This window comes from Elephantulus edwardii, unplaced genomic scaffold (genome assembly GCF_000299155.1).
Source record: "Elephantulus edwardii isolate Elephantulus edwardi_28Jun2011 unplaced genomic scaffold, EleEdw1.0 scaffold00048, whole genome shotgun sequence".
Taxonomy (NCBI): domain Eukaryota; kingdom Metazoa; phylum Chordata; class Mammalia; order Macroscelidea; family Macroscelididae; genus Elephantulus; species Elephantulus edwardii.
Window position 1 is genome coordinate 3,643,646 of NW_006399798.1, and position 18,541 is coordinate 3,662,186.

The window sequence follows — 18,541 nt, forward strand, 5'->3', positions numbered from 1 at the left end:
CGAACCCCTGCCTGTGTGAATGAAGGAAGGTGTGCCTTTCTGCATGAATGAAGGGGTGCACGATTGTGTGAACACATCAATGAATGAGTGTGTGTGATCAAATACATGTGTCTGTATGAATGAACACACTTGCATGAATGAATGAATGAAGGGAGCCTGTGTGCAGGGGTGCATACATGAAGAAAGGCTTCCTCACGCTTAGTGAGGGACTGAGGTACCAGAGTACAAACCTTCTGGAACGTTCCTTTTGGATGGATGGCACAAGCCACCAAAAGACAATAAGATACAAGGGCCTTGGTGGTCCCGGGGTCCCCTCAGCCTGGGAAATGTGAAATCAGGAAGAAATCTGAGGTCTGTTCTCCCTGACCCCAGCCCTGGGGTACAGGGCAAAGAGGCAGATGGACAGAGGCCGGGACAGAGCTCAGTCTGTCCTTGTGAGTGCAGAGGAACACAGAGATACAGGGATGCAGGATGCAGGGACACAGGGACACAAGGATGCAGAGATGCAGGGATATAGGGACTCAGTGACACAGGGATGCAGTGACTCAGGGACTCAGGGATGCAGGAACATAGGGATGCAGGGATGCAGGGACACAGGGACACAAGGATGCAGAGATGCAGGGACATAGGGACTTGGACACAGGGATGCAGTGACTCAGGGACACAAGGACGCAGGGACTCAGGGATGCAGGGACGTAGAGATACAGGGACTTAAGGACACAGGGATGCAGAAACACAGACACAGGGATGCAGGAATACAGGGACTCAGCAGTACAAAGACACAGGGACTCAGGGACATGGACACAGGGATGCAGGGACATGGGGACACAGATGCAGGGATGCAGGGACTCAGGGACACAGGATGCAGGGATGCAGCAAGCGGCTGGAGAGGGTGGGGCAGTCACCCATGAGTTCCAGTCACAGGGGCCTTGGCTCTGTCCACCTGTCGAGAGGTTAGTCCCAGGGCTTCCCCCAGAATCAGTCCCCATGAAGGAGCTTGACTGACCCTTCTCACCCAACCTCCTTCCAGAACGTTACTGAGAAGCAAAAGGCCTGTGAGACTGACCTGGCCAAAGCAGAGCCGGCGCTGCTCGCAGCCCAGGAGGCCCTGGACACGCTGAACAAGGTGAGGAGGCTGAAGGGAGCGAGGCCCTGCAGACCCTGCGTGGGCAGGCCCCCTGGTCTCCTGGCTGCCCAAATCCCCTCTCAGAACAAGCGCCCTCCCACTGTGTGCAGAACAACCTGACGGAGCTGAAGTCTTTCGGGTCCCCTCCCGACGCCGTAGTCAATGTCACGGCCGCCGTCATGATCCTGACCGCACCTGGGGGCAAGATACCGAAAGACAAGAGCTGGAAGGCGGCCAAGATCATGATGGGCAAAGTGGACACCTTCCTGGACTCTTTGAAGAAGTTCGACAAGGAGCACATCCCGGAGGCCTGTCTGAAGGCGTTCAAGTGCGTCAGGGCTGGATTCGGGGACTGAATCCTGGGGTTGGGGGGCTCCAACTGTCCCACTAGTGCACCCCAGCAAAGAGCCCCTGGGCTGTCCAGGGCGGGCAGGATCACAGTGGAGCTCTAGGTGGACAGCTCACAGGCCCGGGGGTGCCCAGTCCAGAATCCTCAGGTCAGGGGCAGGCGAGACACTCAGGCAGGATGGCTCTGCTTCTGTCCTGAGCAGAAGCCTCCTCCGCAGGGACCTCGGCATTGGCTCTTACAGCTCTCATCTGATTGGGCAAGGCCCACCCGTGTGATGATGAAAGGTCATCTGCTTTAGTAGAGATGTCACCCACTGTAGATGTTGCCATCTCAGCTGCTGTGACCCCCACCGGCCCCACAGGACGGAGAACTGCCCCATAGGACGTCCAAGGCTGTCACCTTGACAGGATTTGCTCTTTTTTTTTTAATGGATTTTTTTAAATGGTGTGTGTGCGCGCGCGGGCGCATGCTGTCAAATCAGACCTGACTGGTACAGGAGATTGTCCCTCCTTTTCCAGCAGAGCATCTGGTGGATTCGAACCACGTACTCTGGGATTGCAGTGCAGCCTCTTGCCACTAGGCCACCAGAGCGCCCTAGGATTTGCTCTTAAGGCCTTTAACTGATTAGACAGGTGGGCCCTGACTCCTGACAGCCTGTGCGTGATGGAATGAAACTCCACAACCCCAGTGTTGACCAGCAGACCAGACCATGGTGATTCACACGGTTGTTACTGGATGACATTTGCGAGTGCTAGGCCTTTCTTCCTTGTCCCTCTTACGCTGCATCCTGTTCAGTATGACAGCAACAATGTCCCTAACACATGCCAGGTGTGGGGCGTGCCAGCTGTGAGGAGACTGCGAGTTGACACTTGGTGTATGCCTTCAACTCGCAGCTGACTCTCCAGGGGGTTTTCAGAGGCTGTAACTCACCCAGGAGGAGGCATGGGGATGGCTTTGAACTGCGTGCCTTCGGGGTTGCAGTGCAGCTTCTTACCACGAGGCCACCAGAGCGCCCTCTGAGATGGTACTAATGGTGCCAAGTTTGAGAGTCTCTGTGGGTGAAATCAAGGGATACGCAGCCCCAGTGGTTCAGGGCGTTACAGGGTACGCTGGCAACTGAAAGGTCACTGGTTCGAACCTGCCAGCCACTCTGCCGAGGAAAGATGGCCAGTGTCCTCCTGTAGAGGCTACTGGTCTGGGAAATTGATGGAGGGGGGGTCGCTGAGAGTCACGATTGACTTGATGCAGTGGGTTGCAGGGTGGATGGGAGCAGGCCGACTGTGTCCTGCTCTGCTGAGTGTGGACAAGAGAAGAAACTGACAATGCCAGAATCACCCTGGACCTCATTGGTCATCAGCGAAGGCAAGGGAGGGGCCGAGGGCACGCCGTGGAGCGCCGCGTGTGCTGGGTGAAAGGTGGACAGGCCTGTCCTATGCTGGTGAGCTGACGCTGCGGTCCAGTCATCTAAACATCGGGCGTCAGAGCTCCGGAGGTGAGCTCAGTGCTCGCTGCAGGCGCCGTTTTTTGTGGGTACACTCGGGGGGGGGGTGTTAAGATGTCAGACAAAATGGAACAAAACTCCGCACACCCCCTTGTGGTGGCTCAAGCAGGGTGTCCACGCAGCACGCAGGGTTGGGAACAAACCCTGGCCCTGCCCTCCCCGGTCAGCACCTCCCGTCCCCCCTGCAGGCCTTACCAAGGCAACCCCACGTTCGACCCCGAGTTCATCCGGTCCAAGTCCACGGCCGCGGCCGGGCTGTGCTCCTGGTGCATCAACATCGTCCGCTTCTACGAGGTCTACTGCGACGTGGCCCCCAAGCGGCAGGCCCTGGAGGAGGCGAACGCGGAGCTGGCCGAGGCCCAGGAGAAGCTGTCCCGTATCAAGAACAAGATAGCGGTGAGAGCTGGCCGCCTGCCCGTGGGACCGCGGAGGGAGGCCTCCATGTCTGCATGTGGGGTGTGCTGGCACGATCGGGGGCTTGGGGGGCACACTCAGCCTTGTCCCTGGGAGCCACTTGTTGTCAGGCACCATCAAATTATCTCCGATGCACGGCGACCCCACGCACAGCAGAACGAAGCCCTGCCCGTCCTGCCCCAGCCGCACGATCCCTGCGCGCCAGTGTGGCCCGTGTCGGCCCAGCTCCTCTTCCACTGACCCTCCGCTTTTCCAAGCACAGTGCCCTTCTCCAGGGACTGGCTTGGCATCTGGACCTTTTCACCCCACTGTTCTCCAGGAACTCAATGCCAACTTGAGCAACCTCACATCAGCATTTGAGAAGGCCACGGCAGAGAAGATCAAGTGCCAGCAAGAGGCCGACGCCACCAACAGAGTGATCTCGTTGGCCAACAGGTAGCGACTCCCAGCCCTGCCCCAGGCACACCTTTCCAGTCTCCTGGAAGTGGCATAGCTCAGGGACTGGGGCAAGGGAGGGCCCCCTGCCCTGGGTGTACACTGTGGCATCAACCTGAGTGCTGTTGCTGTCTCACTGTGCGCTGTGCTGTCTCACTGTGTACTGCACTGTCTGAGCCCTGTGCTGTCTCACTGTGTGTTGTGCTGTCTCACTGTGTGCTGTCTCACTGTGTGCTGTGCTGTCTTAGCCCTGTGCTTTCTCACTGTGTGCTGTGTTGTCTGAGCGCCGTGCTGTCTCACTGTGTCCTGTGCTGTCTGAGCGCTATGCTGTCTCACTGTGCGCTGCTCTGTCTGAGTGTTGAGCTGTCTCACTGTGCGCTGCACTGTCTGAGCACTGGCTGTGCTGTCTCACTGTGTGCTGTGCTGTCTGAGCCCTGTGATGTCTGAGCCCTGCGCTGTCTGAGCCCTGTGCTGTCTCACTGTGTGCTGTCTCACTGTGCCCTGTGCTGTCTCAGCCCTGTGCTGTCTCACTCTTTAAGCACTGTGCTGGCTTACTGGGCTACTGGAGGATTTCAAACCACAGACATTCCTTCTCTCGCTCTAGGGGTCAGATGTCTGTGAACAGTGGTGTAGGCAGGGGGGACTCCTTCGAGAGGCTCTGGTGGGCAGTCAGTCCCCTCTTTCCCAGCTTGTGGCCACACCTGCTGCCAGTCCTTACCTAGTGGCTACACGCTCTAATCTCTACCTCCATCCCACATGATCTCACACTGTGTCCCTGTGTCTAACTTTCCAATCACGAGAATATCAGGGTCCCTGGCTGGTGGGAATGGCCATGCACATTGGCTCCAGTCCACCTAGAGGCCCCTCAGAAGACAAACCTCACAACCTACTTCCCCAGAATCAGTCATTGGAACCCTGTGACCCCCTGGACACCACACTGTGCTGTGGTCACCACACCTACACTGACCTCAACCTCCACCCCTTCCAGTCAGAAACCTTTACCCAAGTGCGTCCAGACGGCATGCTCAGCATGCCAGAAAAATGACAAAAAACACTGCTGTGGCTGAGGCATCGGTGCAGATGTCGGGGTGCAGGGCACAAGGCTGTGGCGTTCCCCAGCAAGTGTCACCCCATCATGGTCCACGTTCAGCTCCTTCACTGAACTCCATATGCCCAAGGCCCCCAAAGTCTAAGGGTGGACAGCACCACACTGGTCTTCAACCCCACCGCAAAGCATCTCTGATCCCCTCTAACCGCTCACACCCCCCGCAGGCTGGTGGGAGGACTGGCCTCCGAGAACGTGCGCTGGGCAGAATCCGTGGAGAACTTTAAGAAGCAGGGGGTCACCCTGTGTGGGGATGTTCTGCTGATCTCCGCCTTCGTTTCCTATGTGGGCTACTTCACCAAGAAATACCGAAACGAGCTGATGGAGAAATTCTGGGTCCCTTACATAAATAAATTAGAGGTGAGAGACTCAGGTGTATGCGTTATCCAGGCAACCAGGGAGGGGCACCACACATCCCAGAGGAGGCCTCAGCCCCTCTGGGGTCCGGGTTGTGGCCCAGCATGGCCGCCGTGGACATGGCTCCTGCCTGGACCACTCCAGGAGAGGGGTCAGCAGGGCATCTGAGCTCGGGACCACCACGACCAGCTGCTGTGAGGTTCCCTGGCCCCCTCACAGGTCCCCATCCCCACCACGGAAGGCCTGGACCCCCTGTCTTTGCTGACGGACGATGCGGATGTGGCCACCTGGAACAACCAGGGCCTTCCCAGTGACCGCATGTCCACGGAAAATGCCACCATCCTGTGCAATACGGAGCGCTGGCCCCTCATCGTCGATGCTCAGCTGCAGGGGATCAAGTGGATCAAGAGCAAGTATGGGAGTGACCTGAAGGCCATCCGTCTGGGCCAGAAGAGGTGCGTGGGCCCCTGCAGGCCAACGGGCCTCCCTCAGGCCGGGTGGGTCCCCTGCAGGAAGCATGGGCCCCCCACAGGCCAGATAGGCCCCCCGCAGGCAGGACAGGTCCCCCGTAGGCAAGACGGGGCCCCCACAGGCTGGGCGGATCCTCAAAGGCAGCATGGGCCCCCACAGGCTGGACAGGTCCCCCACAGGCCAGATGGGTGACCCGCACAGGAAGGACAGGCCCCCCCACAGGAAGGACAGCCCCCCACAGGCCGGATGGGCCCCCTGCAGGCTGGATGGGCTCCTGTGTTTGTGGACACCAGGCATCCCCCATTTCTCAAAGGGGTGCAAGTCTCTGGGAACCCCATGCTTAGGAGCGCAGGGCTGGCTGTTTTCTCTTCACTTTCATCCCTTGTGGGTAACAGTGACAGAATGAAAACTCAGCTCTTCCTTGAACTCTGGAAACAGGCTCACTGTCAGGTTCTGGGAGGGAGTGTGTTGTGGTCCTCTTCTCGTGTGCCTTCTCTGAGAAGTCAGCAGCTGATCACTGTTCCCTTGTCACTGTGTCTTACGGTCCCTGGGTTGGACCCTCTGCCCTCTACTCATAACCAAACATCTGGCCGTTTGAACTCATCAGCAGTGCCACGGATGAAAGGCCTGGCAAACGGCGCCCTGCCAAAGAAGCCATTCTAACCTGTAACGCACGGGGCACCGTGAGTCCACAGGGACTCCATGGCTTCAGCTGGCCGTGTCGAGCAGGACAACACCGCTTCTGTGTGCCCACAGCTACCTGGACATCATCGAGCAGGCCATCTCAGAAGGTGACACCCTGCTCATCGAAAACATTGGCGAGACCGTGGACCCTGTGCTGGACCCCCTTCTGGGCCGAAACACCATCAAAAAGGGAAAGTAAGCTGTGGCCTTCAGGCTGGGGGTCAGCCGGGGGGTGAACGTCCTTGGAAACGAGGCCAGGCCATGTCTGCTGGGGACATTCCTGGAATTGCCTCGGCTCTCCTGGTGGTGCGGTGGGCAAGGCCTTGGGATGCTAAGGGAAAGGCCGTCAGTTCGAGTGCATCACAAGAGAACATTCCTGTCAGCTCGCAGCCTCAGGGACCTGCAGGCCACTGGGAGTCGGAACCTGCTGTGTGTGGTTTGGGGGTTGACTGCCCTGATGATCAGGACTAGGAACTGGGGGGCCCACACCCCTGACGAGGAGCTTAGGAGGCATAGTCCGTGGGGAGTTGTGCTGCTAGTCCAGGGGTTCAAATCCACCAGCTGCTCTGTGGGTGACAGATGGGCAAATCTCCTCCCTGCCCCCTCCCCAGGCGATTTACCTCAGAAGCCCAATAGAGAGTCAACTGAGAGTCAGTTCCTAGTGGCCAGTAACACGACAGAGAGAGAAAGAAAGAGGGAGGGAAAGAGGTCCAGAGAGAGAGAGAGAGAGAGTGTCCTACTGAGGGCCATCTCCTTACGGAGACGTTTTTCTTCTTTTGATTTTGATGCATTTTGCATGTCCTGAATCTGTGTTACTTATTTTGCTCTTGTTGAGGGGAAAGTTACACAGCATAAAAGTAACCATTTTCACGGGATTAATTCAGTGGCTTTAGTGCATTCATGACACCACCACGACCTCCACCTCTGACTGGTCCCACCCAGGAAAGAGGGTGCGTCTCCTGTAAGGTCCCAAGTCAGAGGCCAGAGGTAGGGTCCCAGGCCTCTGCCAGTGACCACCGTGAAGCCCCACGTTTCAGTGCTGCCCAGGGCCAGGGTCACAGGTCACAGCCTCTGCCAGTGACCACTGTGAAGCCTCAGGCCTCAGCGCCGCCCAGGGGCAGCACCGTGCCAGGTCTGTTCCACCAAAGCAGACATTGCCAGGCCTCAAAATGGTGACCTCCGAGGCAGCGCCAGAACCAGGGGCCGGGTGCAAGGTGGCTGCGCCTCTGTGACCCTGGCCCCCCTCCACTCACTGCCAGGTACATCAAGATCGGGGACAAGGAGGTGGAGTACCACCCCAACTTCCACCTGATCCTGCACACCAAGTACTTCAACCCGCACTACAAGCCCGAGATGCAGGCCCAGTGCACCCTCATCAACTTCCTGGTCACCAGAGACGGGCTCGAAGACCAGCTCCTGGCGGCAGTGGTCGCCAAAGAGCGCCCCGACCTCGAGCAGCTGAAGGTGAGGGGCCTGGAATCAGGGTGGACGGGAGGTGGGGGCCAGGGACCTCAGGATAGAGGAGGACCCTGGTCAGAGAGGGCTCTGGGGCAGAAGAGGGCCCAGGACAGAGGGGGCCCGGAGTTGGGGTTCATGGAAGGTGGGGGCCAGGAGCCCCAGGACAGAGGGGACGCCAGGCCTGTGTGAGGGTCCCTGACCCCCGCTTCCACTCCAGCGTGCTCCTCTGCTTCTCCTGAGGAATCTCGGCTTTCCGCACTGTCACGTCCACACTGTGTGAGCTGATTCTTGTACAGAGTAGGTCTCCCCTCTGCTCAGCTGCCTGTCATCCAGTGCCCAAGGGCAGCTCTAGATAACGGGGAACTTCATTTACGTGACGGGTGTCACAGGGGTGCACTGTTGGTGGCACTGGATGCCCTGAAGTCAAGACTGACTGAAGGTGGGAGCTGGGAGCCCCAGGACAGGTGGGACCCCAGACCTGTCTAAGTGAAACGTATCCAGCAGCAGAGCAACACACAAGCCCCCACTGACAGACAGGTGGTGGCAGGGCATGAGGGCCCTTGGCAGGGAATCGAACCCAGGTCTTCTGCACGGGAAGACGAGAGTTCTAGTACTGAGCCACCGATGCGCCCTGGACAGCGCTGCCCGCCCTGTAGCAGCACTCAGCAGCCTGACCAGAGTCCTCGCTGCCCTCGGGCAGACACACAGGGGCTCAGAGGAGTCCAGGGTCAGCCCATGTCCGCACACACCCCACACGGCTCGCACCCTGACCCCAAGGACTCTGGGAGGGGGTGCTTCTGAGCTTCAGGGGGCAAGACTGGGAGTTGGGACAGGAGTCCCCCTTGTCCCTGCTCTCTGCCACCACCGACCGTTCTGGGTCTCCCCGTCTCCACAGGCGAACCTCACCAAGTCTCAGAACGAGTTCAAGATTGTCCTCAAAGAGCTGGAAGACTCGCTGCTGGCCCGGCTGTCGGCTGCCTCGGGGAACTTCCTGGGGGACACAGCTTTAGTGGAGAACCTGGAGACCACCAAGCACACGGCCAGTGAGATCGAGGAGAAGGTGGGCTGACGTTTGTGGGGCATATCCACATGGGGCCTGGCCAGTAATGGGGCGCTCTGCACTCTGTCCTGCAGGGGAGGTGGCTTAAGTGACAAGAGGCCACAGTTACACCAGTGAACTCCTGGGGCCCAGGGCTCGGAGAGGGTCCCCTCTCCTCCAAAATGCCCCAGGTTAAGTCCAAGAACCCTCAGGGTTTGGGGTGCTGCTAATAGTGGGGCCCCAGGGCCAGTCCTATTCAGGCCCCCTGTTTGTGACGAGGTCCATGAGGCCAAGATCACCGAGGCGAAGATCAACGAGGCGAGAGAGAACTACCGGCCGGCGGCGGAGAGGGCCTCCCTCCTCTATTTCATTCTCAATGACCTCAACAAAATCAATCCCATCTACCAGTTCTCGCTCAAGGTGCGCTGCCCCTGCGGCCAGGCTGGGCCCTGGTCTCCCCGCCATCTGGCCCAGGCTGCAGGTGTGGGGTGGAGGGGTGGCTAGAGAGATGGGGACAGGCTCAGACCAGGGACTCCTGACCTGCCAGCACCTGCACTGTCCACCTGTCCAGCAGGGCTTCCACCCCACCTGCCCCTCCAAAGACCACCCCTCCCACCCCCAGGCCCTCAGAGGACCGCCCCTCCACCACTGAGCCCCCCTTGCCCCCCAGGCCTTCAATGTGGTGTTCGAGAAGGCCATCCAGAGGACCGCACCCTCAGAGGACGTGAAGCAGCGTGTCATCAACCTGACAGATGAGATCACCTACTCTGTCTACATGTACACGGCCCGTGGCCTCTTCGAGCGCGACAAGCTCATCTTCCTGGCCCAGGTGACGTTCCAGGTAATGTCTGCTGCCGAGGGAGGCCCCCTGGGCTTGCTGAAAATGCAGGTTCTCAGGCTCGCCCCAGACCCTGTGCAAAACCTGCATTGTTACCAGGGCTGGGAGGCTGGTGACGTCCTGGACGTTGTGACGGGGACCTGAGGGGCCTGGAGGCAGTTAGGGAGCAAGCAGGGCGCTCTGTGGGCCTCTTTTGCCCTGAGAAGATTGTAGATAAGAGTGTTTACTGGTGACAGGCATCACCTTCAACAATCAAACCATGTAACAGGGATGACCCTAGACGGTTCCAGGTAGAGTGGGAGAAAAATGGGGAACAAAACTCAAAATTGTAAGAAACCAGATCTCCTGACCTCAGAGAGACGGGTGGAACCTTTGAGACTATGACTTTAGGCTGTCCTTCAAGCTTGGACTCTGTGATTCAGCTTCCAGTCAGACAGTAGACAGGCCTGTCAGGTGATGAATAACACCAGGACGAGCATAGCCCGTAGAGCAAACAGCCATAGGAGAGGAAAAAGGCAGCATTTTCCCAGGTAAAGCAGACGGCAGGAGAGGGGAGGCTAGAAGGCTGAGCGGAAATGGGAACTACAGAGAGGAAGTGGGGAGAGTGCTGCTACCCTGGGAGACTTGCAAACAATGTCAGAAGTCCAATTGGTACCAATGGTTAGATGCAAAACCAAGTTGTTCTGTAAACTCTCACTCAAACCACAACAAAAAGTTCTTTAAAGTGGAAACATTTCTAACCATCCATTATTAGAATGCTCTCCGTATCATAGGAGGGCTTTTGTTTATTAAAAGCAGCTACTTTTCTCAGTCACTGTTCCAGCTTCATCTTTACTTGGCAAGTAAAGAGATGACGTGTGTGGTTTACTGTTCTGATTAGTTACGTGTGTTTTTCTCATGTGCGTATTGTTAGGAGTCTCCGCCTTCCCGGATCTTGATAGCAGCTCTTGAAGGTGGGTGCTGGTGTAATTAAAGAGCATTTTTCAAGGTCACAGCCTCTCATTATATTTAAAGCAGGGCTTAAGGCGTGCTGGTGACGCAACAGTGAAGCACTGGGCTCCTTACCAAAAGGTCAGAGGTCGGCCCCCATTCACATTAAAAATCAACACAAAACTCGTGGCCGGTTGCACTACCAGCCAGAAGGCTTGGGGTTTGTGTCCCGCCGCTGCTCGGTGGGATGGGCAGCGTCCTCCCGTGTGATTTCCAGCCTCTGAAAACCACTGGAGGGGCAGCTGTGGGGCAGTCCCAGCTCAGAGCTGCGTGACGGTGTAGCAGGCCTGGGGCCAGTCACACCGCCCTGAACGCCCAGGGCTGCGGCACCACGTGCAGACGGTGTGCACGTGAGGTGTGTGTGGACGGTAGGTCAGTGGTCATCAGGAGTGAGAGTGGGGGAAGGGAGACCTAATGCAGTTGGATGGGTTTCCTGTGTGACGTGGAGAATGTTCTGGAACAAGATAGAGGTAGTGCTTGCACAGCCTGGTACATGTACAAATGTCTGTTGTTGTTACTGTAGAGTCACAACGGACCCACAGCTGACCCTCCAGCGCGTTGTCAGAGGCAGTTAATTACACAGGAGGAGACTGCCCCTCCTTCTCCCACGGAGCAGCTGGTGGCCTCGAACTGCCTGCCTTTGGGATTGCAGCGCAGCATCTTGCCACTAGGCCACCAGAGCTTCGTATTGGTGACAAGTTCATGTTATATGTATTTTACAACATAATAAAATTAAACTATTGTGGTCTGTCCGGTCCTCAGGGGCAGGACAAGGCGTCTGGTCCCAGGGCAGCGTCCACCTTCCCCCTACCCCTTTCCCAGGATGGCAGCCTCCACGTGGTGCCGCTCGGTCTCCGCAGGTTCTGTCCATGAAGAAGGAGTTGATCCCGGCAGAGCTGGACTTCCTTCTGCGGTTCCCGTTCAAGGCGGGGGTGGTCTCCCCAGTGGACTTCCTGCTGAACCAGGGCTGGGGTGGCATCAAGGTTGGTACTGGCTCGTTTGCAGGACGTTTATGACTAACTGACTGGAAGTCTGCCCAGCCCCGACCCCACAGAGAGAGGGACAGACAGGAAGCCTGCTGGGCCAGTGACCAGTCCACAGGGACGTCACCGCCCTCCACAGGGACAACACTGCCCTCCACAGAGACGTCACCACCACAGAGACGTCACCACCACAGAGACATCACCACCCTCCACAGGGACATCACCACCCTCCACAGGGACACCATCACCCTCCACAGAGACGTCACCACCACAGAGATGTCACCTCCACAGAGACGTCACCACCACAGAGATGTCACCTCCACAGAGACATCACCACCCTCCACAGAGACGTCACCTCCACAGAGATGTCACCACCTTCCACAGAGACGTCACCACCACAGAGATGTCACCACCACAGGGACATCACCGCCCTCCACAGAGACATCACCACCACAGAGATGTCACCTCCACAGAGACGTCACCTCCACAGAGACATCGCCACCCTCCACAGGGACATCATCACCCTCCACAGAGACGTCACCTCCACAGAGACGTTACCACCACAGAGACGTCACCTCCACAGAGACATCACCTCCACAGAGACATCACCACCCTCCACAGAGACATCACCACCCTCCACAGAGACGTCACCACCCTCCACAGAGACGTCACCACCACAGAGATGTCACCTCCACAGAGACATCACCACCCTCCACAGAGACATCACCACCCTCCACAGAGACGTCACCACCACAGAGACGTCACCTCCACAGAGACATCACCACCCTCCACAGAGACGTCACCACCACAGAGACGTCACCTCCACAGGGACATCACCACCCTCCACAGAGACATCACCACCACAGAGACGCCACCTCCACAGAGACATCACCACCCTCCACAGAGACGTCACCACCACAGAGACGTCACCTCCACAGAGACGTCACCTCCACAGAGACATCACCACCCTCCACAGAGACGTCACCACCACAGGGACATCACCACCCTTCCCATTTGCTCAGAGCAGCTGAGAGGCCGGTCTCAGAGTGCCAGGACATCCCTCCCCACCCCTGCTTCCCAGAAAGTGCAAAGGGCGCTTCTCACATTCCCACCTGAGCTCTTGGGGCCCACGTCCCCATCAAGGCCTAAAGCAGCAGTGCACTGAGAAGAGGCCAGCGTCCTCACGGGTTCTCGTTGGGTCTCCTGTAGTGGCCTGTAGGGCAGAGCAGCACCAGCCCCTAGGTTTCCCAAGCCTGCGGACCTTTACGGGGCCTGGAGCCCTGGTGACGCAGTGGCTAAGCGCTCAGCTATTCACTTAAAGATGTGTGAGTCCCTCCCGCCAGCAGGAAGCCTTGAACGCCGCAGTGTTGTTCTCAGGTGCCCCTGTCCATTCTGGCTAATAGTGGCTCCACGAATAGCAGGCACAGGCCCTGCCCAGGCCTTGTCTGCACCCACCGCTGCAGCCACTGCATCCATCCATCTGGAGAAGGACCTTCTGCCTTTCACTGACCCTCCACTGTTCGAGCTTGATATTCTTCTCCAAGGCTGGACTCTCCTGGGTTCAAGTCCAAAGAGCCAAAGCAGAAGGCAGTGGGGGTTTTACAAGCAGAGAAACTGAGGCACACAGAGCCTAGGGAACCTGCCTCGAGTCTAGGTTGAGAAGGTGAGACAGCATCTGGAGCTCGGTACCTGTGGTCCTGAGTCCAGCTCTGAACCACTGTGCTACGCTGCTCCTAAAAAGGTTTTGGATGTCCTCCGGTCAGCTCGAATCCCAGGCCCTCATGTGCAACAGCACGAGCCCGACCTGCGCCATCCTCATCCTCGGCCTGTAGTTCCAGCCACCCTGGCAGGCTGTGTCCTCGAGGGGCTTCCTCTCCTTCACTGACCCTCTTTCTCAAGCATGATGTCTTTCGCCAAGAACTGGCTCCTTCTAGTAACATGTGCAAAGAGTGTAAGACAGAATCTCCCTGTTGTTGCTTCCAATCACTAATGCTACCCTCCCTCCAGGACACATTTTTATTTTTGTCCTTTTGGCCATCATCCTACACTCTTTGCAGCCTCACAATTCTAAGGCATCAGTTGTTCTTCTGTCATTCTTGTTCACTGTCCAACTTTAAGATGCATAGGAAGTAACTGTAAAGACCATGGTCTGAAACAGGTGCACCTTAGTCTTCAAAGGGACATCGTTGCTCTTTAGCACTTTGAGAAATCCTCAGCAGCAGGTTTTCCCAATAAAACACATCTTTCCATTTCTTAACTGCTGCTTTCATGGGCTGGTTGTGGAACCAAGTAAAAAGAACTGTGGGCAATTTCAGTCCTTTCTCCCTTTATCATAAAGTTGCCTGCTGGATTTTTGTTTTCTTGGTGTGGAGATGTAATCCATTTTTAAGACAAAGTCTTTGATCTGCTGCAATGCATACATCAAGAAGAAGACTTGCAACCAAGTTGTTCCATCTGCATACTGCTGGTGAGTCTTCCTCTAATCCTGATGTCACAGCCCTGACACACACCTTTTTTTATTTAAACCACGCAGTATCCCTTTGTCCTGGTGGAATAACTGCCCCTTGGTCTCTGTACAGATTCCACATGAGCACAATTAAGTGTTCTGGCATTCTCATTCTTCTCAGTATTACCTATAATTCATTATGATCTACACAGCTGAATATCTTTCTATAGTCAATAAAACACAAACATCTTTCTGGGATTCTCTGCTTTCCACCAAGATCCATCTGACATCAGTAATGACGCAGCATCCCGTCTCTTTCTCATCACTTTGCTGGGTTTCCGGAGCCGTAATGATGTGACATGGAATAAGGGATATCATTGTTGACATCATACAAATGCTGACTGAAGCTACAAATGCTGACTAGAAAGGTGTTTACTTGTGTTTAGTGACTCTGTGGATCATAGCTAATTTCTGTTGTTATTGTTGTTATGTGCCATCAAGTCAACTATAACTCACCACCACCCTGTGAACAATAGCTCTGAACTCTGCCCGGTCTTAGCCAATCTCAATGTCCCTGACACACCTGCCCTCATCACCAGTCACTGTGTCAGTCCATCTCATCCAGGGTTTTCCTCTCCTGCGCTGTCCCTCCACCCTTCCAAACATGACGTCCCTCTCCAAGGACTGGTCCCTCCCGGCAACATGCCCTAAAGTATGTGAGACGGAACCTCAAAATCCTTGCCTCCAAGGAGCAGCCTGGTTTCACCCTCTCCAGCACAAACCTGTTTGTTCTCTTGGAGGTCTATAGTATTTTCCTTACTCTCCTCTAGCACCACAGCTCAAAGGCATTGGTTCTTCTCCTGTCATCTTTAGTCATTGTTCAGCTCTCAGATGCATAGAAAGTCATTCAGAGTACATTGCAAGTAAGAGAAGATCATGGCTTGGATAAAACGCACCTTGGTCTCTAGACTGACATCGTTGCTCCTTAGCACCTTGGAGAGGTCCCTGACAGCACAGTTTTCCAAAGCAACTCATCTTTTGATTTCCTCACTGGTGGTGCCGATAGTGTTGATTGTGGAGCTGAGCAAGCTGAAATTGTTAACAGCGTCAATCTCTTCTCCATCCTTCATGATGCTGCTAATTGGCCCTGTGGTGAGAATCTGTGTTTTCTTGATATTGAGCCTCAATCCATATTGAAGACTGCAGTCCTTGAGCTTCTGCAGTAAACACTTCAAGTTCTCCTCATTTCGTTAAATAACGTGTCATCTGCATAACACAGGTTATTGATGAGGCTTCCTTCAATCCTGATGCTACTTTCTTCTTCAGGAGTCCAGTCTCTTGAATGATCTGTTCCACATATAGATTGAAAACGCATAGAGACAGGATGCATCCCTGATGCACGCTTTTCTTGATTTCGAACCGTGCAGTGATCCCTTGCTCTGTTCACACGACTGCCTCCCGATCCAGGTATAGGTTTGGCATCCGCACAATCAAGTGTTCTGGGATTCCCATTCTCCTCAGGGTTAGCCACAATTTGCTGTGATCAAATGCCTTTGCATGGTCAATAGAACACAGATAGACATTCTTCTGGTGCTCTGTGCTTTCACCCAGGATGCATTTGGCATTAGCAATGATATTTGTAGTGCCACGGCTTGTATTTCTGGCAGTTCCGGTCATTTTGGATAACCTTCAGCAAGATTTTGCTTGCCCGTGACATTAGCTAATCTCGACAGCTTACTAATTGTGAGGAGTATGTTGTGGAACAGTAACTGTTCAATCATGAAGAGAAAGAGATGTGCCTTGGGAAGAGGGCAGGGTGGGAGGGTGGCATCACTCTGCTGCCTGCTCTCTGGACATGTTATCAGGAGGACCCAGTCTTGGAGAGGGACATGCTGAGTAAAGAAGAGGCTCAGGGGAGGCAGGAAGCCCTTGGACGAGGTGGATGACCAGGCTGCAGGCCGGGCCAGGGCTCTGCAGTGACCGGGGATGACCCAGGAGCGGGCAGGGTTCCGTCTTCCACACGTGTGGTGGCTCCGAGTGGGAACTGAACAGCACCGAGCAGCTGAATGTGGCCCGAGTCTGGCCCTCCCTGTCGAGGGCCCTCTGTGGCCGTGTCAGCACCACCGTGGTGATGTGCCCTGTTCTCCACATCCAGAAAGACAGCGATGGAGTCGCTGTGAGTCACAAGTGACTCCTGGGCAGTGAGGGTTAGAAAAGGAACCCCCGCTTCAGTGAGTAAGTGCTTAGCTGCTGAGAGAAATGTTTCCGGTGAAACGCCCAGCTCCCCGAGCGGTGAAGGAGGAGGCTGTGTGCGTCCATCCAGCTCGGGAGGCTCTGCCAAGCATTCGAGGCCCATGGGGCAGGGCTGTCCTGTCCTAGAGGAGCTGGGGTCGGCTTGGCACTGGGTCTTGTTTCATTTCTTTTTTATCTTTATGGGGGTAGATGGCCCAGTGACGGAGCAGTTAGGTTCGAACCACCAACCTTGGCTAGCAGCTGTGTAGTTGCTGTGCCCCCGGGCTCCTGGCCCTTCAGTTGACCTCCCAAGCAGAAGGCCGTGCCCTGCGTGGCTTCTCCCCTGGCCTTGAGCATGCCAAGGTTGAGATGAACACTAAGCATCATGGTGGCCCCCTTCTAAGGGGGACCCTGGCGGACTTGGGCAGAACAGAAAGGATTGCATGGGTTGTCACATGTGTCCCCAGGCCCTCTCGGAAATGGACGAGTTCAAAAACCTGGACAGTGACATTGAGGGCTCGGCCAAGAGGTGGAAGAAGCTGGTGGAATCGGAAGCCCCAGAAAAGGAGATCTTCCCCAAGGAGTGGAAGAACAAGACAGCCATGCAGAAACTGTGCATGGTCCGCTGCATGCGGCCGGACCGCATGACCTACGCCGTCAAGTGAGTGTCCCCGCCGCTGAGGGAGGAGGGTTCCCGCGTCAACCTTCCTAGAATGCCGCTTATCCACATTTTACAGGAGGAAATTGAGGCTCAGGGAATGACGTCTATTCCCAGTTAGCACTTCAGAGGCTGGATTCCAATTCCAAGCTTCCCTTAGAAATAGACGGGTTTCAGGGGGTGGTGGGCAGGACATTCGAGCCCTTGGGAGGCTCCGAGATTAGGAAAAAAGTGTAGACATTTCCGGCCTCACTGGACAGACAAATGAGGTCTTTTTTAAAAAAAAATATTATTACTAATTTTGATGAAAGTTTACAGACTTTGGATTTCCATTCGTTCATTGTTGCACTTTTCTCCCTGCCCAACCTCCCCCTGCCCAGTTCGCTCTTCTCTTTGAAAAGTAAAAGAATTCTTACATTGTTGAGGTTCCCCCCAAGTCCACTCCACTATGCAACCTTCGTTCTGGACTCCCATCATGACAAAAATACCTAATCACATATCCCTTTGAAACAGTTTCCTCCCTCATCAGTTTCAATGCAGTATACATTATTTGTCCCATCTTTCTCAGTCAAATAAAGTCTTTTTAGAATTTTCTTTTTTATGTTTTGAGAAAATAGAGCAAACCCATCCACATTTGAAGACTTTTGATGACCTCTGTCTCTGTTCTCCAGTTCTGATGTAACAGAAATTCCACAAGGGGTGGCTTTAACACACAGAGTTCTTTTCTCACTATTTAGAAGGCAAGGAATGGGAGTTGAGAATCCTAGCCCGGAAGAGAGCTGCCCTCTCTTACCTCCGGGAGAGGTTTCTGACTCCCTTCACCTTCTGTTCTTCATCTGCTCCCCCTCTGAGCCTGTGAGGAAGGGACGAGGGACCCCGGGGGCGCAGGAGTCTGTGAGTACACAGGTCACTGGAAAGTCTTCCAGTTTCTCGGCCACTTAGCTGCGGGGGGACGAGCCTGACTCCCCCCGGAACACCGCCTTTGTCCTCCACGCGAACGCTGGACTGATGTCGACATCCTAACTTCAATTTGCAAGCTTCATTTAGAATCTGGGAGATGGGGGGCATCTGACCCAGGGAACCCTATAGGGCACCCCAACAATGTCAGAACTTCTAGAGCAGCCTGGAATCTGGAATGAGGCCTCTGGTCATCTGAGGAGCTGCCCTGTCTAGCTCCTGGGTCCCTTGCCCACCCTCCTGGTTGACCCTGAGCACGTTTGAAAGCTGAAGTGACCCACATTCACTGCCACTGCTCCCCACAGTGAGAGGATGAGGCGCTTATAGGTACAAACAGCCAGAGTGTAAAACACATCCCCCCAACAACTGTCTCCTCACAGAAGAAAAGGCTGGGAACAGCTGGATTCCCTCTCTGAAAGAAGCCCCCCATCCTGGGGCACTGCCCCCAAGCCCCCCAATCCTGACCGCCCCCCCACCCCCACTCTGGGTCACTGCCCC

The 18,541-nt window shown here is 55.6% G+C and overlaps 1 protein-coding gene across 1 annotated transcript in view; it reads left to right on the forward strand.

The window, feature by feature from the left end:
* DNAH17 (dynein, axonemal, heavy chain 17) overlaps positions 1-18,541 on the forward strand; it is a 104,227-nt gene that overhangs the window by 71,838 nt on the left and 13,848 nt on the right. The window contains exons 54-66 of the mRNA XM_006886345.1: positions 1,031-1,126; positions 1,237-1,454; positions 3,144-3,372; positions 3,710-3,825; positions 5,098-5,290; positions 5,507-5,742; positions 6,515-6,637; positions 7,702-7,906; positions 8,796-8,960; positions 9,219-9,359; positions 9,610-9,780; positions 11,628-11,750; positions 16,896-17,089. Coding sequence (XP_006886407.1) covers positions 1,031-1,126; positions 1,237-1,454; positions 3,144-3,372; positions 3,710-3,825; positions 5,098-5,290; positions 5,507-5,742; positions 6,515-6,637; positions 7,702-7,906; positions 8,796-8,960; positions 9,219-9,359; positions 9,610-9,780; positions 11,628-11,750; positions 16,896-17,089 — 2,210 coding nt within the window. The remainder of the gene's footprint in view (positions 1-1,030; positions 1,127-1,236; positions 1,455-3,143; positions 3,373-3,709; positions 3,826-5,097; positions 5,291-5,506; positions 5,743-6,514; positions 6,638-7,701; positions 7,907-8,795; positions 8,961-9,218; positions 9,360-9,609; positions 9,781-11,627; positions 11,751-16,895; positions 17,090-18,541) is intronic.